At 55.4% G+C, this 25,026-nt stretch overlaps 11 protein-coding genes across 14 annotated transcripts; 5 read left to right on the top strand and 6 right to left on the bottom strand.

Moving 5' to 3' along the window:
- The first annotated feature begins 225 nt into the window (after window positions 1-225).
- Window positions 226-1,303, top strand: H310_12002 (hypothetical protein). Its single transcript, XM_008878902.1, has one exon. The coding sequence runs from the start codon at window positions 771-773 to the stop codon at window positions 1,077-1,079; it is 309 nt and encodes a 102-aa protein (XP_008877124.1). The 5' UTR covers window positions 226-770; the 3' UTR covers window positions 1,080-1,303.
- Window positions 1,304-3,076: 1,773 nt separating this feature from the next.
- Window positions 3,077-4,506, top strand: H310_12001 (hypothetical protein). Its single transcript, XM_008878901.1, has 4 exons — window positions 3,077-3,403; window positions 3,457-3,601; window positions 3,650-4,006; window positions 4,062-4,506. The coding sequence occupies exons 1-4, from the start codon at window positions 3,095-3,097 to the stop codon at window positions 4,463-4,465; spliced, it is 1,215 nt and encodes a 404-aa protein (XP_008877123.1). The 5' UTR covers window positions 3,077-3,094; the 3' UTR covers window positions 4,466-4,506.
- On the bottom strand, window positions 4,466-9,798 carry H310_12000 (hypothetical protein). Its single transcript, XM_008878900.1, has 5 exons — window positions 9,258-9,798; window positions 8,011-9,210; window positions 4,800-7,945; window positions 4,680-4,750; window positions 4,466-4,621 (listed from the first exon to the last, which is right to left on the bottom strand). Exons 1-5 carry the CDS (start codon window positions 9,765-9,767, stop codon window positions 4,539-4,541), a joined length of 5,010 nt encoding a protein of 1,669 aa, XP_008877122.1. The 5' UTR covers window positions 9,768-9,798; the 3' UTR covers window positions 4,466-4,538.
- Window positions 9,799-10,440: 642 nt separating this feature from the next.
- On the bottom strand, window positions 10,441-10,806 carry H310_11999 (hypothetical protein). The gene has a single exon (XM_008878899.1). It carries the CDS (start codon window positions 10,780-10,782, stop codon window positions 10,471-10,473), a length of 312 nt encoding a protein of 103 aa, XP_008877121.1. The 5' UTR covers window positions 10,783-10,806; the 3' UTR covers window positions 10,441-10,470.
- A 448-nt stretch (window positions 10,807-11,254) lies between these two features.
- Window positions 11,255-14,668, top strand: H310_11998 (hypothetical protein). Of its 3 annotated transcripts, XM_008878897.1 has the most exons (11): window positions 11,255-11,328; window positions 11,382-11,434; window positions 11,489-11,937; window positions 11,988-12,073; window positions 12,118-12,190; window positions 12,255-12,406; window positions 12,467-12,508; window positions 12,626-12,724; window positions 12,783-12,869; window positions 12,925-13,392; window positions 13,452-14,668. In XM_008878897.1, the coding sequence occupies exons 3-11, from the start codon at window positions 11,850-11,852 to the stop codon at window positions 13,872-13,874; spliced, it is 1,518 nt and encodes a 505-aa protein (XP_008877119.1). In that variant the 5' UTR covers window positions 11,255-11,328; window positions 11,382-11,434; window positions 11,489-11,849; the 3' UTR covers window positions 13,875-14,668. The 3 variants fall into 3 exon arrangements, with proteins under 3 accessions (XP_008877119.1, XP_008877120.1, XP_008877118.1); XM_008878898.1 differs by having other exon boundaries at window positions 11,988-12,190; XM_008878896.1 differs by having other exon boundaries at window positions 11,382-11,937; window positions 11,988-12,190.
- On the bottom strand, window positions 13,984-14,668 carry H310_11997 (hypothetical protein). Its single transcript, XM_008878895.1, has one exon. It carries the CDS (start codon window positions 14,659-14,661, stop codon window positions 14,110-14,112), a length of 552 nt encoding a protein of 183 aa, XP_008877117.1. The 5' UTR covers window positions 14,662-14,668; the 3' UTR covers window positions 13,984-14,109.
- A 301-nt stretch (window positions 14,669-14,969) lies between these two features.
- H310_11996 (hypothetical protein) lies at window positions 14,970-17,023 on the top strand (the record flags this gene model as incomplete). The annotated part of the gene is made up of 7 exons (XM_008878894.1): window positions 14,970-15,678; window positions 15,725-15,807; window positions 15,857-16,150; window positions 16,212-16,446; window positions 16,498-16,742; window positions 16,791-16,856; window positions 16,916-17,023. The coding sequence occupies 7 exons, from the start codon at window positions 14,970-14,972 to the stop codon at window positions 16,976-16,978; spliced, it is 1,695 nt and encodes a 564-aa protein (XP_008877116.1). The 3' UTR covers window positions 16,979-17,023.
- Window positions 17,007-19,565, bottom strand: H310_11995. Of its 2 annotated transcripts, XM_008878893.1 has the most exons (7): window positions 19,471-19,565; window positions 19,310-19,396; window positions 18,715-19,249; window positions 18,586-18,671; window positions 18,364-18,530; window positions 17,678-18,314; window positions 17,007-17,613 (listed from the first exon to the last, which is right to left on the bottom strand). In XM_008878893.1, exons 1-7 carry the CDS (start codon window positions 19,552-19,554, stop codon window positions 17,032-17,034), a joined length of 2,178 nt encoding a protein of 725 aa, XP_008877115.1. In that variant the 5' UTR covers window positions 19,555-19,565; the 3' UTR covers window positions 17,007-17,031. The 2 variants fall into 2 exon arrangements, with proteins under 2 accessions (XP_008877115.1, XP_008877114.1); XM_008878892.1 differs by lacking the exons at window positions 19,310-19,396; window positions 19,471-19,565 and having other exon boundaries at window positions 18,715-19,276.
- Window positions 19,566-20,064: 499 nt separating this feature from the next.
- H310_11994 (hypothetical protein) lies at window positions 20,065-21,373 on the top strand. Its single transcript, XM_008878891.1, has one exon. It carries the CDS (start codon window positions 20,070-20,072, stop codon window positions 21,084-21,086), a length of 1,017 nt encoding a protein of 338 aa, XP_008877113.1. The 5' UTR covers window positions 20,065-20,069; the 3' UTR covers window positions 21,087-21,373.
- Window positions 21,374-21,621: 248 nt separating this feature from the next.
- H310_11993 (hypothetical protein) lies at window positions 21,622-22,874 on the bottom strand. The gene is made up of 4 exons (XM_008878890.1): window positions 22,633-22,874; window positions 22,499-22,581; window positions 22,132-22,448; window positions 21,622-21,957 (listed from the first exon to the last, which is right to left on the bottom strand). Exons 1-4 carry the CDS (start codon window positions 22,864-22,866, stop codon window positions 21,719-21,721), a joined length of 873 nt encoding a protein of 290 aa, XP_008877112.1. The 5' UTR covers window positions 22,867-22,874; the 3' UTR covers window positions 21,622-21,718.
- A 14-nt stretch (window positions 22,875-22,888) lies between these two features.
- Window positions 22,889-24,613, bottom strand: H310_11992 (hypothetical protein). The gene has a single exon (XM_008878889.1). It carries the CDS (start codon window positions 24,558-24,560, stop codon window positions 23,205-23,207), a length of 1,356 nt encoding a protein of 451 aa, XP_008877111.1. The 5' UTR covers window positions 24,561-24,613; the 3' UTR covers window positions 22,889-23,204.
- Window positions 24,614-25,026: the final 413 nt, after the last annotated feature.

Below are 25,026 nucleotides of genomic sequence, written 5' to 3'. Positions count from 1 at the left end.
CATACCCTCTGTAAAACACCACAAGCAGCGCACTGGCGCGACGCCGCCTTGTTTCGTCTTCCTTCGCCCGACCTCGATCGCGTCGCTGCGGCGAGCGATTAAGTTTCCAACAGAGTTGGAGACACTTATGGATCGAAACAGTGCCTAATTAGGATAGATTCGTCCTGATTTCACGCATTTTATCATACAACAAGCAAGTGATATTCTGATTCATTCCACCAAAAAACCGAAACGTGGTCGTACATTTAGGAGCGTTCGAACTGGACGCCAAAGACGGAGGGCGACGGTGCCACACCCACGTTCGGATAACCCGACGATGAGCGAGTCCGAAGAGGATCCGTTCGTCTTTGGTGGAGTGGACGACTGGCAACGGGACGCGTCCGAGCCCTACTCGTGAATCCCAGCCAAGGAAACGCATAGAGTGCAGGACATCTTCGACGTATGTCCAATCGCCGAACCTGCCGTGATGTATAGACGCTCATTGTCAAAGCGGCGGTTGGTTTGGACCGGTCTTTGAGGAGAATTCTTACCATGCGATCAAGGAATACTTGGACGGCGAGGATACTTCGCCCGACGACACCATCTCTCGAACCGCAGCGCCGATCGAAGCTGACGTGTTGTCGGGCCAACCGGACGACGGCGTTCCGTGGTTGTTGGACCTGTGGCATGGCTTTTTGCACCAAGCGAGGAGAACATCCGTGGCACGTCAAGGCAATCTAGTACACTTGTTGAAGTCGTTCAAACCAAGACCGGACCCCCGCGGAACAGAAATGCGCTCCACCTTGAGCCATCTATTCCACGGCTGCGACAGAAGAACGTGCGTTGGACGGGGTGGCGACTCGTGGAATGCCCGCCAGGCGCTGTACGATGGCCTCGAAAGAGCCAACGACGCGCTTGACTTGGATCGACATGTCCCCGCCGCGGCAGCAAGGACCCGACTGTTTGAACTTCGCTTGAAGGACGACGAAACCTCCACCCCTTCCATCGGAATCGTCTCGGGACACGGTGGGACCTTTAAAAAGATGTGGCTTGACCAAATTGGCCGCCACCCTGGTAGCCACGACGAAACCAAACGATGAATCGATATGCGGCATGGTACCTCACTGACCCTGACGTCGTAAACGGACGAGTGCCTGGCGAGTTTGCCATGCAATTGTCTGCACAATGGTCGTAAGTGGTCTTGGCAATGCAGAGGGCTTGGTGAAGACGGTCGCCCAAGCACTGTCGACGCACAGTTCGAGTCTCGAGCGTTCGAATGCTTCTTGGAGTAACCTAGTTGCCAGTGGGGGTGTGGCACCGCATCGATCGGACTCCAATTCGGTCGAGAACAACAACTGCTCTGGATTCGCGGTGCCCATCCACACGGCATGAACTGCATGTGTTCGCTCGGCCTGCACGATAGCCTACATACTTCGAACAAGGTCTTGCCATTGTGGGCAGGAATGGCATGGTCCTACTTGGTCACGATGTGGACGAGGACGCCAAAGCTATTATCTCGCAAACACTGCGGCAAACTCCTCGACTGGCATCCACATTTCGAACGACCCGACAGGATGCGGCCAGGCTGGCCTTAAGTAGTGGCTATCGTGGGCCACTTGCCGTGGCTGCTTTTCGTTCGAGTTGGCGACTCAGTGATGGAACCGCTCGGCCACACACTGCAATAGCGCGTGGCATTGGGAATCACAACGAGCACGTGGCGAATCGAAATTGCTTTGCGCACGGGTGAAGCGCTGCGCTCGTCAAAGAACGTGTGGAAAAAGCGACACTCGAAGGAGGCAGTCATGGCTGTGTTGTTCTTCGATCATTCGACTTGTTTGGACGAGGGGCGCCGGGCCATCGTGCGTTTCAAACTCGTATGGGCACGAATCTTGTGCGCCATCACGGGGTTGTTCCTGGACGGCGGACGTAGCACTGGCGCGAGGAGCGAGATCCATTGTGGCTTTGTTTCGTTCCTCGAACACTACCTTTTGATGCGCCGGGTGCGTTTGTCGGCGGACAAAACGACTCGGATTGTTTCGGAAGTGTGGCAGCACTTGTGACAATAGGCGTGCAGTGCCAACCACCCTACGACAATGCAATCGTCGCTGGTGGAACGTCGACGCAATGAGTAGGAACCTTGCCGCCGAGCTCGACCATGACAAGCATTGGCGTCCAAGATTTACACAAAACACTACAAGGGCATGGCCGAACAGGGGCAAGTTTTCTTCATACACGCACCTTTAGGGCTCGCCGCCGTGCGTCCATGATGTAGTAAGTGAAGTCGGCGTGATGCACAAGCACGCAATGACTTGACGCGTTCGGTTGTTTTGCACGGCGACCGCATTGTAGTCCTGCAAGAAAGTAGTTGGAATGCCACGGTCAAAACGAGATAGTTAAACACTGCTGTACTCATCATGGCGTATCTGACGATTGCGAGGTGGTTCGTGGGCGTCTGCCGGCCAGGTGGCCACGCAAACGATGACGACTCGTGCAGGCTTGCGGCATATAGCATTAGGGTGTGGGGATTGTCACCGCTGCAAGGAGGAAGACCCCAACTCGAACTGAAATGCGGCATTCTGTTGTGACAATGGAGTCGTGCGTATGAAATTGTAAAGCGGCGAAGGAATGGACGGGTTTGTGCTGCGAGATGTACTTCATTGGAATATCCACTGCACGTCATGCAATCAAACTACTTGGACTCCGTTGGACGTCCCGTCGACAACAAGCAAGCGACCTTGACGTGATCGACCTTTGCCAACGCCACCCGCAACGCCTTCCCATAGGAAGCACCTCCTGGACAACCAGACCCTCCCGTCGTGGGGAGTTCGATTCCTGCGCCTCGGCGTGCACATCGGAGGCTGGAGCCGTTACACAGAGTGAATGTTTGGATTTGGGATATGTATGGAATTGTCATTGGCCAGTCGTTGATAGACATCACCCCATGTTACTTGTAATCATCTCTTTGATTGGTTGAAATTCAACATATCCTACTACTGATTGGTGAATCGTTCTATTTTTTAGCGAATCAAATCACGACATCTTGATGACGCAATTTGATTGGCTAACGGGTTGAACAAATCTCCGCCGAGACTGGCAGTTTTACCTCAACTTGGGCATGCCAACCCGTTCGTCGAAAGTCGTCCGCGTGATCTCGACGGGATGGACGACGCTTGAGAAGACGGTCAAGTCGCCCGTTGAACTCATGGAAGAAGCGCTCTTGTCCGCTACATCTGCCATTGGTGTCCAACTCAAAGATATCGGCGGCCTCATCGCTGTCCCGTCGCTCGCCGACCCCCATTTCATGGAAGCGCATTACGTGGCATCGCACATCGGCATGCTTCCTGCCAAGAACGTTGTCGTGCGAACTGTAGACACAGGAGGCGCTGGTCCCATTACTGCCCTCCTCGCTGCCAAGCGTATGGTGGTTCGTAAACTGACTCGTCTTCACCTGCAATCGTGAGGAGCGTGTTGCGGTAGGAACTGGAAGGAGTAGATTGTGTGGCTGTGGTGGCCGGGGACGCCGTCCGCCAGCTCTCGGGCGAAGAATTCCTTCGCCGTGCCGATCAAACTTGCTGGCATCCCAACTCGGGCCTCTCCTCTCCAGTCATTCCATCAGGCTACGGTTAGTCTACTACACACCCGACCCACTCATGTCGCTTGCCACGAACAGATCGCGTGGCCAACTATCAAATGAAAAAATACGGCGTCACACGCGAAGAACTGGCGGCGTGCTCGGCTGTCATGTCGATCATGGCGGCGCAGCATCCCTTGGCTTTGACCAAAGCTCCTCGAACTATTGAAGAGGTGCTGGACTCGCCTCCCGTGGCTTCGGTGACCAACTTGCTTGAGTGTGCTCGGCGCGCCGACGGCGGGGCCGCGCTTCTCGTGGCGTCGACTCGTTTCATGGAGCGGAAGGGGATCGCGGCCGGAACCGGCGCCGTCATCATCGGTGGCGGCGAAGCGTCCGGCCCGCTGTATCCGCCTGCATTGGACGACATTGACGAAAACATGTTTTCATGCGAACAAGGTACATGCGGCCGTCTCAGTCGACACTGTCCTAATCTCGTCCCTCCGACTTCTAGCGACCCTACAAGCGTACGAAGAGGCCAATATCTCGGTGCGCGACATCGACTTCTTCGGCCTCTACGACTGCTACCCCGTCTGCTTGATCCGCGCCGTCGAAGCGGTGGGCCTCGCGCCGCAAGGACTCGGTGGCCGGTACATGCTCGAAAAGTATTTTGAGCTCAAGCAGCGGAAACACAAGCGCGTGCAGGATATCCTCCCGATCAACACGCACGGTGGACTCTTGGCATTTGGCGCGCCGTGGGAGGTGCCGGCTATGTACAACGTCATCGAAGCCTTCCACCAAATCACAAACACGGCCGGATCGCGCCAAATCTCGAACGTCCGACGCGCACTCGTGTACGGCAACGGCGGCATCTTTTCCCACAGCGCGGTCGCCATTCTCGGCAACGGAGTGTATTAATGCACGCAGGAAACGATTCGTCCAGTGTTACGGTAGCTCGTGTCGACGACAACAGTGTGGTCGTTTGAAAACGCTACCGTGTCGTGTGGTGCGCTTTCTCGGCATACTCGGCGATCTTGGCTTGCAGCGTGGCGGCTAACGCGACAATTGCATCGACTACACGCATCCTCTCATAAAACTCTGCCCACGGGATGGACGAGAGAACGAACTGTACCGTCTGCGTCGTCGGTCGGACGAATTCCATCGAGTTGCCGCACCGTCGTTTCCAAGTTCACTTCCAAGTGCCTACACACGTCACATGAAATCCAGGCGAGCCAGCCACGCACACACGAACCGTAAGGACCGCACGATGGCTTTGAGTTTGGCTGGAACGTTTGCAGAATCGACGGAGGATGTGGCGTCTCCATGGAAATTTTCAGCAGCTAGATCGTCGGCCAGGTTGAGCCGATGCAATCCTTCGGTAGCTTGAGAGGCAGCATCGTCGGGTTGGCCATGGTCTTTCCCGCGCGTGGCGGCATCGTTCGACGCCGACAGGTCTTCTTGGATGGGCGGCGGCAAGGCGTCCGTGGTCACTAATGCCGTGCACCCCGACTCGAAGGGGTGACTCATGGAGATGTCGCCGGGGACGAGGTCGACGCTCGTTTGGTAGCCAGAAATGTATTGACTGAATGACCTCTTTGTCAGGGCATCGTCGCTGTCGTCATCGCTTCGACTGGATGTGACGCTGGGCTCGCTCGTGGTCTCTGTCGATGTTCGCACGTGATCGTGCGGCGCGGCTTCTGTCGGAGTAGCGGCACAGTTATCATGGGCGTATCCTCCGACAAACTGGCCGAGCGATGCATCTACTGGTGTCGTCAAGTCAATGCTGTTTGCCATCGAACTCGCCCCAACAGTTGCAAGGCTGCTCTCACGTGGCAAGTCCATGAGCTTGACGGTGGGGGGTAGAATTGCGCTCAGCTCATGCGGTGGACGAGCGAAGCCTGAAACGAAGTGGCCCAGGGACATGTTCACCTGCGTCAAGTCCGCGCTATGAGATGTGGTTGGAACCACCGACGGGCTCGCAGTGAGTCGGTCTGGAGTTGAGTTGTCAAACCCCGATACGAAATGGCTCAGCGACATTTGCACCGCGGCCAAATCAATGCTCTGTTGTGGCGTGGGGGCTAAAGACGGCTGCGTGCCAGGTGCATGGTCCGAATTTTCGTGGAACCCCGAGACGTAGTGGCTGAGAGACATTTTCACGGGCGTGAAGTCGGCGCTTGCTTGAGTGCTTGGAGTGGGCGAAGGACTGGGGTTTGCATCGGTCGTGGGAGGCGTGGCACACGGTGCGTGAAAACCTGCGACGAAGTGGCTCAGCGACATGTTGACGGGAGTTGGAGGAAACTCCACGCTGCGCTGGACGATGGTCGATCCGGTGGACCGTGGTGGCGGCAGAGACGTTGGTGGGTCGTATCCCGCTGTAAACTGGCTCAACGAAGCATCCACGGGTGTCAAGTCCACACTCATTTGGAGGGAGCATCCATCCGTCGCCGCCGCTCCAGGCGACGATGTACCATGACTCGTTGAGCTAGGTACAGGTGGTGGCTTCTCATACCCGGAGAGGAAATGGCTCAACGAAGCAGACACGTCAATGCTGTGGCCCATGGACTGGTTGACGCGGCCACGATCGGTGTTTGCGCCGCATGATGGCGCGAACGGCGTCGCTTCTGTGTGCCCCTGCACAAAGGAGCTCAGAGATACGTCGACGGGGGTGAGGTCAACGCTTTGATTTGGCGCATCTCTTGGTTGGGAGCCATCCATTTTAGCGGCAATATGGCGATGCGACTGTGTTGATAGGTCAACGCTTTGGGGCACTGACGCTGGTGGTTGATTGGCATTGGAGGCGATGGGTGCCGTATCACCGCCCTTGAACGGGTTGGTCTTTCCAACGTCGCTGCATTGGCGACCTTCATGCGCTAATTCGGCGGCGTATCCCGCAACGATGGACGCATGGACCGGCGACTTGGCCAGTTCAAGCTGGGCAGGAGGAAGTTTGTTTCCGTCTACTTTTGTGTCAAGTATGGTTGTTGCAGCGGGTTTGGACTTGGGCTTCAAAATGCCGAGCAGGCCGAGCTTCGCTTGCATGTCGGCGACAGCGTTGGCGGTTTCCTGCTGCTTTTTCTTCTTGTTGAGGAGTTCGCGCTCATGGGCGAGGGACCAAGACGATGAGGGCACGAGCGCCGCGGGCTTGAGTGGGACTTCGACTTGATGTAGTTCGCCGTTCGACTGTTTGATATACAATGTCTCGCTCATTTCCAACGCGTCAGCATCGTCGTCATCGTCCTCGCTACCGTCGCCACAGAGAGCAATGCTGTCGACGATGCCATGCGCTCCCCATTTGCCCAAACCAAAGGGCGGTTCGTCCTTTGAGGTTGTCGGCTTGGGAGATTTTGGTTGTCGAATAGTCCGTGCCCAATTTGGCACTAAGTCTGCTGCTTTGCTGAGTGCCACTGGCGTCGTGTGCGATGTTAGCTCAGAGTGTTCGACCTTCATTGCGCTCAATGGGTCGGGGGTCGCATGAGCAGCCCACTTTCCACCGGCTGCGCTGGGTCCTGCGCCGTCAGCCATCGACACAGTGTTGGGCTCGTCGTTGGGCAATCCTTCCAGTTGTCGAAACGTCCGGGCCCAGTTCGGCACAAGCTCCTTGTTTAACGGAGCAGGCACTTGACCTTCGTCTGGCGGCGGCGCCTCAACCGGGGCCAGCACTTCTTCAACCTTGGCGGATAACACGTTTTTGCTCTGGAGATTTCGAGCTGCGAGCCATTCGTTGAGTTCGTCCTCAACTGCCGCTTTGGCTACGGGCAGTTTGATCGGAGGCTGTGACTTGTTTGGGACGGGCAGTTTGGACGTTGGAGGGGGTGGTGGCATGAGTGGAGGAGGAGGCGGCGGTGACAGACCTGCCGCAGTCGAATGCGCATTGGGTTTCTCGGGTACACCATCACGAGGCGCTCCGATCTCCGGACCTTTTGGCGCGACTGGTGGCGCGGGCGGCGACTCCATCAACGCTATCGATGGAACGACGGGTCGCAACTTGGCCTTCAACGCGCTTTGCAGATCGTCCGAGAGCCGCCACACAAAGATACACCCGTCGTTGCTCGAACTCAACAGGCGCCGTCCATCCAGAGTAAACTTGAGCCCGGTGACAGCATCGCCGTGACCTGCTGCCTTGGCAAGGACTTCACCCGAGTGAAAGTCGACGATCTGGATTGTCTTGTCGTGCGTCGAGCCACCTAGCGCCACGAGGGCGGCGCCGGGACTCAGGGCCACGCGATGATGCTCGCCAACGTGATGGGTCTGCACATGCTTGTTGCTGATCAGAGTGTGCACGTCCACCCAGGTGTTGACGCATGTAAGAATGTAGTCGTTCTCGACCACTGCCATGGCGTGAATTTTACCTCCTTGGACGGGAAACGAGTTGTACCGAAAGATGCGATGGTCGCTTACCTACGCCAGTCACTCGCTTTATGACTCTCGACTTGATACACCGACTTTATATCAAGGTTTCGTACCTGCGTGAAGACAAGGTTGTGGTCCGCTCCGGCGGATATCAAGCGCTTCCCGTCCGCGGTGAACTCGACCGCCACGACCGCGCCGGAGTGATTCTCCAGCGTCTTGGTGCGTATTTGCGCTCCGTCGTGCACATGCGTGAGCCGATCGCGCCCTCCAGACGCAAGCAAGTCGCCGGCAGGGGAGTACGCCACGGATTGGACGGCACTGGCATGGGCTCTGTGCAACATGTGCTGCGGCATGGACGGCCACTCGAGCTTGATGACGTGGATCGAGCCGTCGTTTGCACCAACCGCAACGGTGTGGTCGGATACAGCAAGGCATTTCAGGCCGTCCGGGGCCTCGGTTGTGTCTTTGGGGTTGTGTTGGTCGGGCACGACGGGCTGAAGAGGCATGGCCATCTCTTTGGTGCCCTCATCATGGATGGACGCCGCCGATGCATACACAGCGTGCAGGAGCTCTGGGCAATATGGATTGAACCACGCCGTTGGGGTGGGCTGCTTTCGATGGCGATCGAGGTTCCAAAATCGGGCGGTCTTGTCCTCTGAGCACGTGACGAACGTGCCTTCCGGCGCCGCCGACGTTCTCGACACCTGCAAGCGGTTGCGCGCGTCCAACCCGACGACTTGGCCGACCACTTGCACGTCGGTGACCGGGCCATGGTGGAAGAAGAACGTTCGAAGAACTTTCCCGGTCGGTCGTTCGAACACGACCAACGTGTGGTCGGCGTAAACTGCGGCGATGTGGGTCGTGCCCACGACGCGCACGGCCACCGCCGCCGCGTACTCGTTTGGGTGTGGCGGTGTCAAGAACGTCGACAAGAACTGGTTTGGGTCGTTCATGTGGCCGTACGATGGAGGAAACGGCAGCGTCTGCTTGTACTCGAGCGTGATTGGGTCGAATATGCGAATCGTGGACGCTGCCCCCGCGACCGCAACGATACCGCCGGCAACAGACAGGGCAAATCCACGAGATGCTTCCAAAGATACGAGGCGCTCCATGACGGTTCCCCCAAAACAGCAGAGAAACCCATCTGCTGTGAGCGCGACCGTCTTGTCCTTGGTCCCACACCCGACATCGACAAACGTGGCGTCGGCGAGGCGAGACATGGTCGCTCGAACGGACGCTAGTTCGACAAGGGGCGGATCGGCGACGACACTTCCAGTCACGCGAAACATGTTGTCTCTGTCTAGGGGCCAAAACTGGGGAGATGGAGATGAGGACTGTTAGGTATGTTGCAGGGACATACGTGGACATGACGATGGCCGACGGTGACGAAGAACTTGCCATCGACATTGAAATCGACGGCATGTATTTTGTCTTCAATGATTGCGCCACCCACGACGGCATTCGTGGACAGATCCCAAGCGTACAACATTTTGTCGTGGACCAGGCCGATGGACACGAGGAAACGCGAGTCGGCCGAAAACGCCATAGCTATGACGCCGTACTTGTGTCGCTTGAACTCTGCTTTGAGTTGACCTGTCTCGACGTCCCAGACCGTAATAGACGGCGCCTGTCCTTTCTCGGCAATAGCAAGCAGGGTGCCGTCGACGGAGAACGCAATCGAGGACACTGGTTTCTCGACGCGGTAATACCTCGTCTGTTTGTCTCGTTGAAAGTTGTACATGACCACGACACATCCCGCGGGATACGCGATGTCTCCCGTCACAAGGTTTACGCTCAGACCTGCATTGCTGCATGTTGACAGGCCCAGGATGCGCTCCAAGGTCAGCTTCCCCCGCGCTCTCGTCGACATGGCACTCTGATAAAGATTTCCCGTCCGATTTCCACCAATCCAAACGTCGCAAACACACTTTGACAAAACAAGAAGTTCAAGCCACCGAAATTTGGCGCTAAACCGACGCATCGAACGGGCCAAAACCAGAGGGTGCACGCCAGGCGACGGAAAACCTTGCCCGAGATGATCAACCCTACGTGAAACGAATGGAATGAGGAGGAAGCTCGCACGGGAGCCCGAGCGTAGTAGTCGCGACACATCGTGCCAATACGCCACATCACATCCAGAGAGGCCAGAGGGACTGAATCGATGATATCTGCGCGTCGCAGGGTCCACGACGTGTGCGCCGTAGCCAGAGCCTTCGTTTCCATCGACGGCAAATGCCAAGGACAGATATATGAAGCGTCGTTGCGCGACCTCACTGAAGCGCTCGTTGCAGTTGGATCGGACTGTTGGTACGCCCCGAGTATCGGACATCACCAAGTCTTGGGACGCGCTGAAGCATGACAACGTTCAAATCAAATGCAATAAATAATGCTTTCCACAATCACGTTTGCCATGGTGTGAGACACACACCACCCACAGATTCCTTTGTTGCGTCAAGGTGATGATGCCTTTTGCCCAACTGCTTCGCGCTAGAAAGCGTCCATGGAACCTCAATGTTCAGAGCGTGGCGTTGAAGGAGACAAAGTCCACGGAAAGTGTGTGATCGTGTAGTCACTTAATTGGGGAGATGGCGTGGTGTTTCAATGTCCATGGCGAGGATTTTGTCCAGGATAAGTCGGATCTGCGTCACGACTTTGACATGTTCGGGGTGCGAATCGTAGAACGCGACTGTCTCCTTGTTCGCCATGCGGACAACGAGGGTGTGAGTGAATCCTTGGGACCGCGTCTTGGTAAAGTCTTCGCCATAGGCAAGATCGATGATGCCAGGGACCTTGTCCTTAAGGGCAATGATGGATCGGCCCACTTCTTCGATCGCCTCCGCGCTTGCGTCGTCTTTCCACTTGAACAGCACGACATGCTCCACCATCGTCCTGTGCTATTTGTTGCAAATTTGCAAGTGCCGTCGACGGCGTGTCTCAGTCCCACAGAAAGCGTTGTGATTGGCCACTGCATTGGGTGATGGTGCAATCTGATTGGTGCATGTGGATCTGGTTAGGTTATCCGGATGCCCTCACGCACACAGAAATGCAGTACTCTTGAACCACTTAAATCTAAAAAATTCAACGATTGGCTGAATTTTCAGTGTGCCGATCAACTACGGCAAAAGCCTTCCGAGGCTACGTCAAGCATAGACAATGCATGATTGAAAGCCACAGACGCGACGTGTGGGTGAAACTCCACTGTGCGCTCTCGCGTGCTACATCCATGCTTCGTAGCCTCGCCCAATTTACTCGAACGGATTTTTTAATGGAATTAAATTTGGCAGGTTTGACGATCCTGCAATATGAAAAGAATATTTGCGATGTATTTTATCGATGGCATTTAAGTTTTCAGTTGTATGACAACCCGATACATTGCAGGATGCCAGCAGCACAGGATCTCCACGATGTGTACCCGCGGAACTCGCTGCTGTGTACTCCTGGCGGACATGATCTTCGAGGGCTTGACGGATGTGTGCTGATATAGGGAAAACTGCCACGGGGATGGGATTGGGCGTCTTGACCATCGTGATGTCCCCGGTGCGTTGCACATGTTGATCCCGACCTTCATGTGCAGGATCGTTGTCGCGTTAGCTGTGGATGTGTGGACTCCTCTTGTACATCCCGTACAAGAAGTTCAAAGGGCTCTTTGAATCACGTCGAGCCAGCGATCGGTTCGTCTATGGCATATCCGAACCCGCAAACTCGTCAACGTCTCCCCCCACCTACACCATGCCGTCACAGTACATCACCGCTCGCGACGACACTCGCATCGCCATCGACTTGTATCTCCCCGCCGGTACAAGCAACTTGACTTCTCCCTCGACGGAGCATGCAGCGCCTGTTGCTTGCATCCTTACGCAAACTCGCTACTTTCGATCGATCTCCCTTCGGTGGCCATGGCGCCTCTTCATTAACAAAGGTCGTCCCATGAGCTTTCTGCACACTCGTTACTATGAAAGCATGCTCCAAGCTGGCTACGCCGTCGTGGCGTTGGACCTGCGTGGAACTGGCGCGTCGTTTGGGACCCACCTCCATCCCTGGTCTTTCAGTCCACATAAATTGAGATGGCAACCTCACCAAAATTCCGCAGGCACCCGAGCGAACGCCAGGACAGCGTCGACGTCATCGACTGGATCACAAGGCAGCCATGGAGCAATGGCCGCGTCGGGCTGTGGGGTATGAGCTACGAAGCGACGGCGGCGTACTTGACTGTATCGAAGCACCATCCCGCCATCCGGGCTTGCGTGCCCATGTACATGTTCTACGACATGTACAACGATATCGCGTCGCCAGGTAAGGGTGTTTGGTGGCGGCAGCAGCGCCCGTTCGTTTCATTGTCGCGTTGCTGGAATTGCAGGAGGCATCGCCCAACACTTTTTCACGCAAAAGTGGGCCGAACTGATCGAGTTCCTTGACCGCAACGATTTTGGAGCCCTGCCGTCGATGAATGGCGTGGGTGGCTTGTTTTTTCAAGGAGTTGCTCCCGCTTCCCGAGACTGGCACGACTTGGTATGTCGGCGAACATTCACTCCAACTCGCTCGTGTCCAACGAAGGAGTGTCGCTGCTAGACAAGTGCGGTTGCCGACCACAAACCCAACTGGAAGGCTGAGGTAATGCAGTGGCAACTTGCCATGGCGCTTTGGTTCCACCCGTTGGCGTTATGGGGAGAAAAGGGCTTCCTCTCTCCACTCTCGAACGCCCGCAATGACCTGTCCTGCCTGTCTTAGATCAACCCCATCTTGGACCGAGACACTCCCACGTCGGGCGATGTGACGGCAGGGGCGTTGTCTCTGTGCCATGTTCGTCATGCCGTCAAAACTGCCGGTGTTCGTCGACTCCACGTCCAAAGCGTTTACGTGACATGGTGCTCTGGAATCTGCGTAGGTCCCAATACTGTTCTACACGGGCTGGTTCGATCAAACCGTACGCAGCTCGCTGCAGGGGTTTACGCTGCACCCAGAGCGTAGCAAGGTAGTCGTTGCAACATCGAATGCCGTTGGCATGCTGCTGATTTGCCCGCATACAGGTGATCATCGGGCCATGGAACCACAGTGGCGTGCAGTTTTACGACCCGTATACCCAAGCCCCGCAGAAGACGCAATGCGCCCACGTTGACCGCGTCATCGCCTTTTTCCGACAACACTTGGACGAGGTGGGTCCACCAGCCACTAGCGCCAACTCGATGGAGCCGTCCCTTGGCACTGTGGAATATTTCACACTGGGCGACAACAAGTGGCGCATGGCCGAGTCGTGGCCGCCGCCAAACATGTCGCGGCGCTCATTCTTTCTGTCCATGCGAGATCGCAAGCTCGTCGATGACATCGATCAAGTTCAAGATGGAGCGTTCACGTGGGCCGTCAACGCTCAGCGCGACCTCGGCGGAGTCTCTCGGTGGCAAGCCACGATCGAAGTCTTCAATCACATGCACTACAAAGGATGGGAAGCCGCCAACCACGTCATTTTTACGTCGGCGCCATTGGACGACGTTATGACGGTATGGCGTCTGAGCTATGTAATTCCCTGGCTTGAGTGACCTTGACGACGTGAGTGTAGATCGTCGGCACGCCCGTCGTGACGCTGTGGCTGGCATCGACGGCGCCCGAGTCGGGTGACATTTTCGTCTACCTCACGATACTGACCTCCACGTCCGAGGTGGTGTACGTGACGGAAGGCCACTTGCGCGCGGCGCATGGACAGATCACTGGAGATGACGAGAACCTGCCGCATTACCCAGACGAGAACGTTCCCCGCCATTCATTTTACGCCAAGGACCGCCGCCCCATCGACACTCCGACCAAAGTCACGTTTGGTTTGCTTCCGATTGCACATCAAGTACCTCGTGGATCCTGTGTCCAAGTCCGCCTCTCCGGCCATGACGCCAAGCACTTCACGGAGGTCGATCCGACAAGGTCCATGGAACTCACAGCCACGGCGACGCGCGCGTCGAGCTTGACTCTGCCCCTTCTCGACAGCTAAGAGCGCGTCCATGCCAGACGTACGAAGGACACAAAGACGCGTGCACCATCGTCCCGTGGTCAAAGTTCATCCTAAACCGACTCCCAAATCCATGGAAGAGCGAGTTAGCGAGGACGTAGCTGGTTGGAAGTGGTTGAAGGTCGAATATGTGGACGAGGAGTTGCACGCATCTTTGACGACCCACAACAAGGCGCAACTACGTGTCGAGGATTTGGAATTGATTCGGTAAAATAGGCTAGTTGCCAAGCAAGTCGTAGTCGTCCAGCTTGTCGTTGTACTTGAGGATCGTCCGCTTGATCTTGGAGCTGTCTACCCACGTGACAAAGTCCTCGAATGGCCGGGTCACCATAAACCCGGGATCTGTCACGGTGTTGGGGCCGACGCGGACGTGGCCTTGTTCAATGAACGTCGTGGCTTCTTTGATGTTTTCGCTCATCTTGAGGCGCACCATGACCACTGGCAAGCGGCGGCGGCAGAATGAGCTCACGTTCAGTTCCTCGGCTTTCAGCAAGCTCTTCGTGCTGTTGATGATGCCCATGTGGTACAGCTTTTCAAGCAGCTTCTCCGTCGTCTTAATGCGGAACGGGTCGTTGGCCGGGCGCTTCTTCAACCTGGCCACGACGCGCCCGATGTCACCGACGAGCTTGTTGTACTTGTGGTACTGCTCGCGGTCCGGCAGGCGGTAGCGACGAATAACCTTGATCTCATGCAAGTTGTTTTCGTTGCGCCAGTCGAGCAAATCGACCTTCTTCAGCAACTTCTTCTCATGGTACTTGAACTGGCGCATGCTGGCGGAAAATGGAGAATCCGCCAACCAATCCCCACTGACACCAATCGTTTTGGTTATTCCTTGCATTGGATTCGTTAAAATAATGCATTTTGTCCCAATCGAAAGTCATCTACTCCATATAGAGCGACTCCATTCGCTATAGATAATCCAATCAAATTTAGTAGCAATCGAAACGAATGTGTGATTCGTGTGTTTTTATCCAATCCAAAGTCTCCGATCTTTTCCCAACCAAAACGTTCGAAAGGGCACGTTGTTTTTCGACATTTGCATCTGGCATGGACTCGCGCCGACCGATGCCGCGCTCGATGGAGTGGACTAAGGGGGACAACTCAGACGAGCGATATGCGTCGTCGATACCAAAGGCAGGAATTCCACCTCCATCGTACGCCCGAGATGCGCGGGACCACTACCGCCCGTTCGAGCCATCCTCTGCACCACTAATGTCACCACCACGAGACGAAACCTACACATCATCGACAGGATATTCCACTGCTCTTGCCTCAAAGTACGCTCCGACAGGTCGCGCGCGTTTGGCGCCGCGGGGAATTCAAATGGAGTCCCACGAAGTTAAGGTGCCTCGGCATTCAGAGCCACCACCACTGTCGACAATCAAGGCTATTACCTCGGACGCAGCCTTGTTTGCGCCAACGCGTCATGGGGTGAAGCACACAATATCTCCTGAGAAGCTAGGGCAGCATGAAGTGCGCCCTGAGTACAAGATGGCCCATCGCACCAGCCCTCGTCCATCGTCGTGTTCGGACGAACTTGATGCTGCCAGCAAAGCTTACAAGGGCGCGCCATCCTTCATGGAGGAGCCTCGATCGACATACAGATCGCCCACAGAGCTCTCTACTGCGTACAAGCTGGACAAGTCGCCGGTCACATCATACATGCCGGTCGTGAAGAATGCCACGGGTAACGCCGGCTCTCGCTCGCACATGGCAATCGAAGTTCCTCCATCCGCCGCACCGCCGTCTGCTCGAAGTGACAGCAACACCACTGGCAATACTCAAGGTTTCATCTTTCTGCTTTGAGCGACCCTGTCATTCGCTCCCCATAGATCTTCGACGGCTCGTCGACGAAGCGTTTGCCGCCATCGACGACACCAAAGCCCAACATGCAGTCTTATTCGACTTCTCGACGGTGCCATCTCATGGCTCCAAGTGGTGAATATTGACTCGTGTTGAGGTAGACGCCGCTGCGATTCGACGTCCAAGTAGCCGATCGCGCAATTGAAAGCATGGAGCACATGGTGCGCGCGCTGACGGCGGCACGGGACCGGCTGCACCAACTCAGCCACACCGACATCCCTGCCAGGCAAGTGTTCGAGGATATTTCTGGCAGCCACAGTCCGAAAGCCACAAGAAGATTCAGTCGCAACGACACAGCTTCGCTTCGCCGTTCCGAGCCCGCTCCCTTCATCGAAGACTCAAACCATCGTCGACACAACGCCGACGGCAACGCCATGGATGTAGCGTATACGCAGGTGTGCGCGGTGTCCATTCTGCCGGCGTGTTCGATGCTTACACCCTCCTTGTGACCTACAGTCGCCGACCCGCTCGGGCACAAGCTATCAGGATGTGGCCATCCACGACAACTCGAACGAATTCTCGTTTGACCAACACACTCGCTCGCCTTCGTTTGGCATGACTTCTCGGACGGTCCCAGACGCGACTTATAGGAAACAACGGGACGACGAGATACCATCCATGTCGTTTGGATTTGAAGAAATGAGTGGCTGCCAACGAGGCCGCGTCGTGTCCATCGAATCCGTTGACTCGAGTAGGTCCCTCGTGGCGATGGCAGCGCAAACACCTTGACAACGGATTGTAGATGGCCCAGGGTCGTCCCTTCCTACCAAAGTGACACCCCCGCCGTCGGCCGGGCGCAGCATGTTTGCCGAATTTGACCGCAAGATGCAGGAGATTCGAGACTCTCTCAATGCTATTGCATCCCGAGAAGCGCTCCCGATGCCGTCGCTGACCCTGACGTCGCATCCCGAGCCTGCAAAACCGATGAAGTCCGAATCATTTGAAGAATACTTGAAAGCGTTCAAGTCCGACTTTGCCAAATTCAATGTAATGTGAGTAGTGGTAACGTGAGCTGGCCAACGCCATGAAACCTAGACGCCTCGTGCTTCGCGAGACACCGACAACCCTGCTATCAGCCCCGACAAGCTGTCGATTGCTTGCGTAAGAATGCGCTCGTGGGGATACCGATCGGTTGGTTCACCGCACATGCGGCATTGTAGGCAGCCAAGGTCTCCAAGCACGACGTGGACAGCGGGCCTCGACCACCGTACTCGATGCCGTAGAACGTAGCGCATCCTGTAGAAGCTATACTGCCGTCGTTTGAGCAAGTTGTTCTTTATGAATCATCCACTGGCGGGGCCGCTTCGTTGGCAGCTTGGTGCACAAGATCAAGCAGCATGACGTCCGCCGCGACAACAACCGTCGAGGGATGGCGAGATGTTGAACGGGTGCCCTCTGGCTGCAGCTCGAATGGTGTCACTTGCGCTCCCATGCGCTGTCGACTTTGGGAGGGTACAGTCGCATCGGAGATTAGTGGTTGCACTGAATTTGGCTGCATGTTCAACGGCTCCTGCGTTCCTGGCAGTGCCAGCGCGGCGCTCAAGATATCCTCAATCTCTGGATTGGGCTGCACGTGGCGGGACGGCGCAGCAGTTTGTCTTGCAATCGCCACAGGTCCAACAGGTTCTTGAACACATCGAGTCGACGGTTTCGGTGCGGTCGATTCGATCGCCATGGGTTTCGGCACGTGCGTTTTGCGTCGCCGCGTGCTGTGGACTTGAACCCAGCATTGTGGGCAAAAATGAGATGTTTCTTGGCACTCGTCGCACTGGAGGACTGCTCGCACGTCGCCGCACTCTTCGCACAGTCCTTTGCGAACGGCGCGGCCCTTGACTTGAACAAAGTACTTGGCTCGAATCTGCATCGAACATATTAGTGCCCCAACATTGCAAGTACCGATTGCCCCATGTTCATCGACGTACTTCCTGGGCCTCCGCGCGACCTTTGTTTCCACGCACACGCCTTTGAATCCTCGTTGCCATGTGGTGTCGCCTCAATCGGCCATAGTCGACGCCCCCGATCAGCTCCATGTCGTCGTCTTCCTTGGTGGCCATCGGTGTGCGTGCCTTGGCCACTGCGTTCTTCGTATGGTCTTCGACGAGCCGAAGCTGCGTGTTGAACGTGATTTGGTTGGTGATGTCCGCGACGAGGTGCTTCGTTTTCGACCGTACGATTGCGTCAAAGGACAGTCCAAACACATCGTCCTGCCCACCCGTTTTCCCGCTTGCCCGTTGGCATGCCAGTAGACTCGGGTGCGTCGTCATGACGCTGGTCACGTTTGCAAGCATCGCCGACGGCGGCAACGACGTGGCTTCCGCGTAATGCAGCCACAGGTGGTCCATTTCGATTTGCATGTCACGGGAGTTGCGTTTGCCCTGGTGCAGTGGGTCTTCCGTGGCTCGGGAAGCTGCGGAGCGGGTCAGAAATTGATCGATGGGGTTGTCCGAGTCGTCGCCCTTGATGGGAGCCTCGTCGTCGACGGTGTTTACGGTGACTCGAAACGAGTGAGGCCACGTCCATATTTTGTCGTGACCTTGAATTTCCCACGGCGGCGGGGGTCTACCAGGCGTGTGGGACTTTGATTAAAATCGATCGAGACGCCTCTCACCGAATTTGCCGCATATCGTGCATTCGACCTCCCACTGGCATGTAGTAGGATGCTTTCGACGCTTCTTCGATCGAGTGTACAACTGCCTTGTGCGCGGCCACGGCGGCGTCTCGTCTCGGACGGTCCTTTGGAAGAAACGGCATCGTGCCTCCGCCATCTTCACCAGACTTCTCGCCCACGACCTCCATCAGCTTTACCTTCCATTACAAAGCATGTACTCACGTTTGATATGGATGGTAACTGCGATGGGGCCAACAGCTTTTGGAGTCTGACTTCACATCGCGCCAACGCGGCGGCAACGCTTGCGTCTAGAGCTGCCACGTCAGCGATTCTCAAATTGGGCGTACGAACCGGTGGCTAGTTTTGGTTGACGGAGCGCCGTGCAATGCTCTTGGAGCCGGCTTGCCCAGTTTGCAGTTTCTCTTTGGAGCTTTTCGTACGTGGCGCGTCTGGCAGTGTCGGACGCAGTCTTGGTATCTCCCTGGATAGGTATTTTCCATGGATGTTTCGCGGAGAAGGTACGGACGGCATCTTGTACACGCTGATGGATCGCTTGCTTCTTCGACAGGAACACCACGGGATCGATTGCTTTTGATGGTAGAGATGGTGTGCAATCCATCGAGTTGTATAAGGCATTGTCGTCAAAATCGGCGGTGCCATCGTCTGTGTCCCAAGCATGTATGTGGTGCACACTCATACTGCGCGGATATTGTGCGGAGAGGGTGTACTCTTTCCACCGCCGCTGGATGAGACGAGCTGCCCGCTGCCGTTGGAGGGCCATGAGACGATCGTATTGCACTGGTGACATGGACTCCATGTATAGAAGCTGCTGTTGGTGCTGCCAGATGCGTGCGCGCCTCGCCTTGCTCTCAACTTCGAATGCATACTACAGGAGAGAGACGAAGCCTCCACCATCATGACCATGATGAGAATCAATGGCGACTACCTGTTCTCGTCGAAATGCACGAAAGGGAATGAACTCGCGCCGAACGGCCCGACCGCGTTGTCGTGCTTGTAGCTTTGTGATCAATTCCTATCGACCATTTCGCGCCGTGAATACTTCTATGAATGATCAAAGGCTTCCTTTCACATCGTGATGTCACGTACAACGTAGCGGCGGCGTTGGGCACGGTACTGGCGGCCCTTCCATCGTGCCTGGATGAGGGCGGCCGCCTGGTCTGGTGTTTTCATGTTTGGTTTTGGTTCACGTCTGGGATTGGTTGGATGAATTGCCCAATCAAATCTCATGAAACAGCTTCAACCGGACGAAATACTTGTACGGTTCAAAATACCGTCCATTCCCAGTGTTCATCATAGTTAATATGACCGATGTTTGCCTGCAATACGTTATTCAAGATCATGCGTTTTGTTGCGGGGAAAAGTTGGCGTCTGCACGACCGAATGCCGACTTCTTCTCTTTGATGTTGTGGCACAGTCGATGTGACCACTCCCACTTGTACTTGAAATGCTGCAGTTCATGCAGCACATGCACGACATATAATATGCCACAGAGTATTGAGTTAAATGATACTCTCAACGACGGTCGAAGGTCGTCATGGTTGATTGCAATTATTGATTTTTGTATATTTTCAAATATCAAGGTATCCTATGAAAATACATAAGTGGACCCATGAGTTCAACATGAATTATGACAGGTTTGAACCTTCGGCCAAAGGATGCGGCGGCATTTTCCGATCTGCACCGCGATGGCATTGAAACTGCGCCATGAAACGCAGGTGCCGTCGTTCTCTGGGTCCCTCGACATGCTCAAACTCTTCTCTGCCGAAGTCATGCAGATGTCGCAAGCGATTCAAAAGCAGCTGGAAGCGCTCGAGCGAAAGGAGCAAGCGTGGGACGAGTTGCAACGCCGCATCCAAGGAAACACGGTAGCTGCTGCACACACCATCACGTTGGACGTTGGTGGCGTTCTTTTCAAGACTTCCAAACAGACGTTGCTGCGAGTTGAAGGTACCTATTTCCATGCCATGCTTGGAGCGGGGTGTTGGCAGCCAAACGGCCCTGGCAACACGTACTTTCTCGACCTGGACCCGACGCACTTCGATCGCGTCATGACATACCTTCGCACTGATGTGCTGTCGTTTGACGGTTTGTCAGTGTGGGAGTGCCGCCAACTTCGGGCAACGTTGGACTACCTAAATATACTCACACCGCGAGACTTGGCTGCATCGTCGCCGTCCAAGAAACAAGACGTCCCTCAGTGGAACCCCCATGCGTGCTCACTGTCGCTCGTGCTTCTCAACAATAACCAAACCGTTCGAAGATCCACCGGCCCTGCACGATGCATGTCAAACTCTGTTCTGGGCATGGAGTCTGTGGACGTGTTTTCAATACGCTTGGATGTGTTTCCTTCAACAGGGAATGTGCTCGGGAAGGTGTTTGTCGGACTCGCACCATCCAAGGGATTTGGCACGTACTCGTACAACCCAACAGGATGCGGGTACTACATCGAGCTTCGCCACGGCACGTTGCACGGCCAGGACGGAACGTGGGGAAAACCATATGCGAGCGGCTTCGACGCTGGCGATATCGTCACCGTGCGACGATGTGGTGGTCGAATTCATTTTGAAAAGAACGACCAAGAACTCGGCGCGGCGTTTGCGCTGGACGAGTCCTCCGATGCCGCACTGTTCCCCGCTGTGTGCATGACCTTCTTTCACGCGACGTTGACGTTCGTGCCCGGTCCGGACGTTGGTCAAGCCTAAGTTATGACGTCACGATGTTGCCATGTGCAGTAAAGGACGTGCATTTTTCCAATATGTTGATGGCCCTGGCGACAATTCCCTGAGTGCGTCGCAAGTACTGTCCACGAAACTCGTTCGGCACATCCATCCTGGCACGTGTAAACACTTCATAAATCATCTCGTCATTCCGGTGGTCCGCGAACTCCACTCGCGAGCCTTGACGAAGCAAGCAATACTCTTGGCTACAGCAACTCCAGTCCAAGGCGGGCTCTGCACCACGTCGAAGTAGATGGCACCCTCAAACCAATATACTAGACAAACAAATCCATCGCCCAACCTCCATGTGCTCCCGTGCGTGCCATCACGCAAGTACTGCTCCTCATAGCCAGAGGTGGTAAATATCTCTATCTACGCTCGTGGACAAAGGATTGCCCTACGTACATAGCAAGTCTCGAGACTCATTGCTCACGTCATGGTGTTCGACGGTGGTGGTCGCGCACGACGGCGAGCGGCACAGCTCCACAGACAAGAAGGTCCTGGTTTCGAGGACAGCGTGTACCATCGAACAATGTGCATTTTATTGCATCGCAAACAACACAAGGTCTTCTCCAGCCTACGACAACGTCACGCCCAAGGACACGTTCCAGCAAAGTTCACGCTGCTGACGACGGTGGCAGCGGCGGTGAATCGGTTGCCTTGAGCGATGCCATGTGCTCCATGAAGACGTCCATGGATGTGCAGTGGGGCTCGAGACCCAAGAATCGCACGGTCTTGCGTAGCTGGAGCGTTTCCCACAACGACAGGCCGTCGTACGAGAGGGGGTCGCCGGTGCGAAGATGGACCATGACCCGGTCGAAATGGATCGGGTCCACGTCGATAAAGTACTCATGGTCTACCACGATGCGATGCCGTTAGATTCGTTTTCTCGATTTCTCAAACAAGACATGCCATCCTTCATGCGATGAAATGTAGTAATTGGGCATGCGCGCATGGTGCCGTCATAATAAAGACATTTTCAAGATGGCCACGTGAACAATCGAACGGCTGCTGGAAGGTGGCGTCGTACCTGGTGGTGGCGGTCCCGACGAATCGGCGAGCAACATGGTAAAGTACGATGGTGTGTGGCGCAGGAGATTGGCGGCGGCAGTTTGAAAGCGCTGCCCACCGATGTTGAGTGTGATCAAAGTGGTGGCGGCCCGCGCGTTCCTTCGGACCGACTCGAGAAATGCTGTGTGTTGGGTCTCCTTGAACACGAGGAGGTCCAATTGTGCCTGCAGCAACGCCGACATGGACGGCGGGGCGATGTTGACGAACGTTGGGTGTGGCAAACCGATACGACCAGCCGCGCATGCCACGTGTGTAAGCCCATCTACGATGAGAATGCTACAAGTCGAGCGTGAGATGGGCCCACAAACCCAAGTGGATTGCATTACAGATTGCCGGCAACGATTTTTGGATTGAATGCGTCGAGTTGGACGACACAGCATGTATGCATGTCGCGAGCGCAATTTGTGGCCTACACGATTGCGCGAGACGTGAGTCGATGCGAAGGGGATGGAGGACGTACGATCACTGCACCTAGCGGTACGAGACCAGATATACAATGTTCGCCATCGGAGAGGACAACAACGCAGTGGTGTGAAGTCTTGTCTTGGATCTCCTTTGCGTGGATGATTTGGAGGAGCGGGTGGAATGTTCGGGCCGCCGGGTTCATGTACAGAGTCGCCACAGCATTCGTCGTCAACATGCTGTTGGGGTCGGTGGCGGCACTCATGCTGGAAATCTTACATGTCACGCACATTATTGTCGGACAGTTTTAGCGTGAAGTACTTGCTGTACGTACAGTTTACGGTAAAGTCCGAACGGAAATTTTTTCGATCATGCTAAGTTTACATGTCCAAGGTCATCTCGCGGCGCAGCGCCGAGGACAGCCGCGATCGGCAAGAGTCTGCCTCCCATTGCCCTTTGAGGTGCCTCGAACGTCCAACGCCTTCGAAGGCACGAGACAGGTCATTTCAGTCCAGCGCATCAAACCTAATGCGACCAGACACACCGAGAAATGGGTTTCTAAGCTTTTGAGTGATCCTGTGTCCATGGCAAAGCCTTTGTTCACGCTGTACAAATCGACCCTTTGGTCGTCTAGATGCGGCACACGTACGAGTTGGACTGGGTCACGTACCGCACCCACCGCTTGTAGGAATAGTTGGGGTGCCGCGCATGTTCGGGAATGCGGAGGTATCGCACTTGCAACGTCGACACGTTGTACATGGGAATCTCAAAGTTGAGGCTGACCGGGCCAATCTCGCGGCGCACGTGGGAGCTCGGAGCGCTCAGCGTAACCTTGGCGCGAAGGGTCATGTCAGCGCCGCCAGGAAAACGCTTGATGGCCCATCGTACTTGGTTCTCGCTCTGTCGGAACTCAGCCAGTTGCCCTGCAGTGTTCTTGCCAATGTCACAAGCAACCGCGATCGTGCTTTGGGGCACAGGGAATCGCACAATCACGTTGGCGCCGTAGTTGTTGTCGGGCATGTCGGCGCGGATCTTGAGCGTCACTTCGATCTTTGTCGGCGACACTTCGTCGACATAGGGAAAGATGCGAAATGGCGCGCGAAAATCACGGCCGGTGAGTCGGTAATTGATCACCGTGAACTCGCCATCCGGCGGCGTGAATACCAGCACACGGTCGCGCTCGAACTCGTCCAGCTGCACGCACTCGTGGAAGTTTGCGTCGTCCAGCATGACTTGGCCGTAGTTCGACAGGTTGCTGGCACCGTGGCCACCAATGATCAAATCTTCGTTGAGCGCCAGGCGGAGCTCTGGGTTCCCTGCCAAGTACGACTTCATCTGGATCCGCCCTTCCACCGAAGAGTTGAGCATTTGTCCACCCGGGGAGAACATGACGTTCAATCGCTCGAGGATGTCGCAAAATAGCTCGTTTATGTGCTTGTCCTTACTCGAGGTCCCGGCGTTGGCATTTGCGATAGGCTTGTTCGCGGACACGGCAGCCTTCATGTTCGTCTGGCGATGGAACATGCTGCTGCTCGCGGTCTTGGCCAAGGCAGCTTCGCCGACGAGAATCGCTTCATTGTGTACGTGTGCTTTCAACCCTTCTGTGCTCGTGTCCTGTGCATAACCGTAATCCAAGGTTTCGTCCAACAGTTCAAGGCAGAGGATGAAGTTCTTGCGCAGGGTGTCCTCGGACAAAACTCCGCAGTAGTCCTTGAAGACCCGGCAGAGACGGGTCAGGAGCTCCAAGATATAACTCGGTGACACGTTGTACCGAGTCGTCGCGACAAAGTACAGCGCGTTCTTCTTCACGAAGAGGTAGTTGACCCCGTCGACGTGGAACGATGGCGGCGCCGTGCCCCCCTTGTCCCAGAACTTGACCTTACGGAAGAACACTTCCGAGCTGTCGCTCGGAACGTCGCCTCGATAGTCGCTGAAGAGGATTGAGTCCCCTCGGCTGCTTAGGATGTAGAACTGCGAGATCGACATCGCCACCGCGCGCGTGTTGCTTGCCCAAGAGATTCCGTTGTTGGGCGTATCGCACTTTTGTCTCTTGTATTCTGTCAGCATACATTTTGCTTGATATAGAGAATGTTTGTCAAGCATGACACTGATGTGTGGGCAAATCGCAATGTTTCAAACGTCTACTAAACGTGAAACGCCTGTTCGAAACAAGCACTATGTGTCCTTTTCAACTTCTTCACAGGTTTCAGATGTCCATGCGATAAATCTACTACTCCGGAGTACATATTTCCCCCGCATTAGGAGACCCACCATAATTTAATATCCCTCAAAAATGTATAGTCGTGGAGGTTTGTAAAATATAAAGTCAGAGAGGTATTTCAAAATTCAATGCAATGGACACATGTTGACCATTGCGTATGGTCATATGCCATCGCCGTCATCGAGGCAGCGGCAAACAATCGAGTAGAAGCGAAGATTGAAGATTAATCGA

Source organism: Aphanomyces invadans, assembly GCF_000520115.1.
Source record: "Aphanomyces invadans strain NJM9701 unplaced genomic scaffold supercont1.35, whole genome shotgun sequence".
Lineage (NCBI taxonomy): Eukaryota > Oomycota > Saprolegniomycetes > Saprolegniales > Verrucalvaceae > Aphanomyces > Aphanomyces invadans.
The sequence above is the reverse complement of the archived record's forward strand: the minus strand, read 5'-3'. Positions and strand labels throughout refer to the sequence as shown.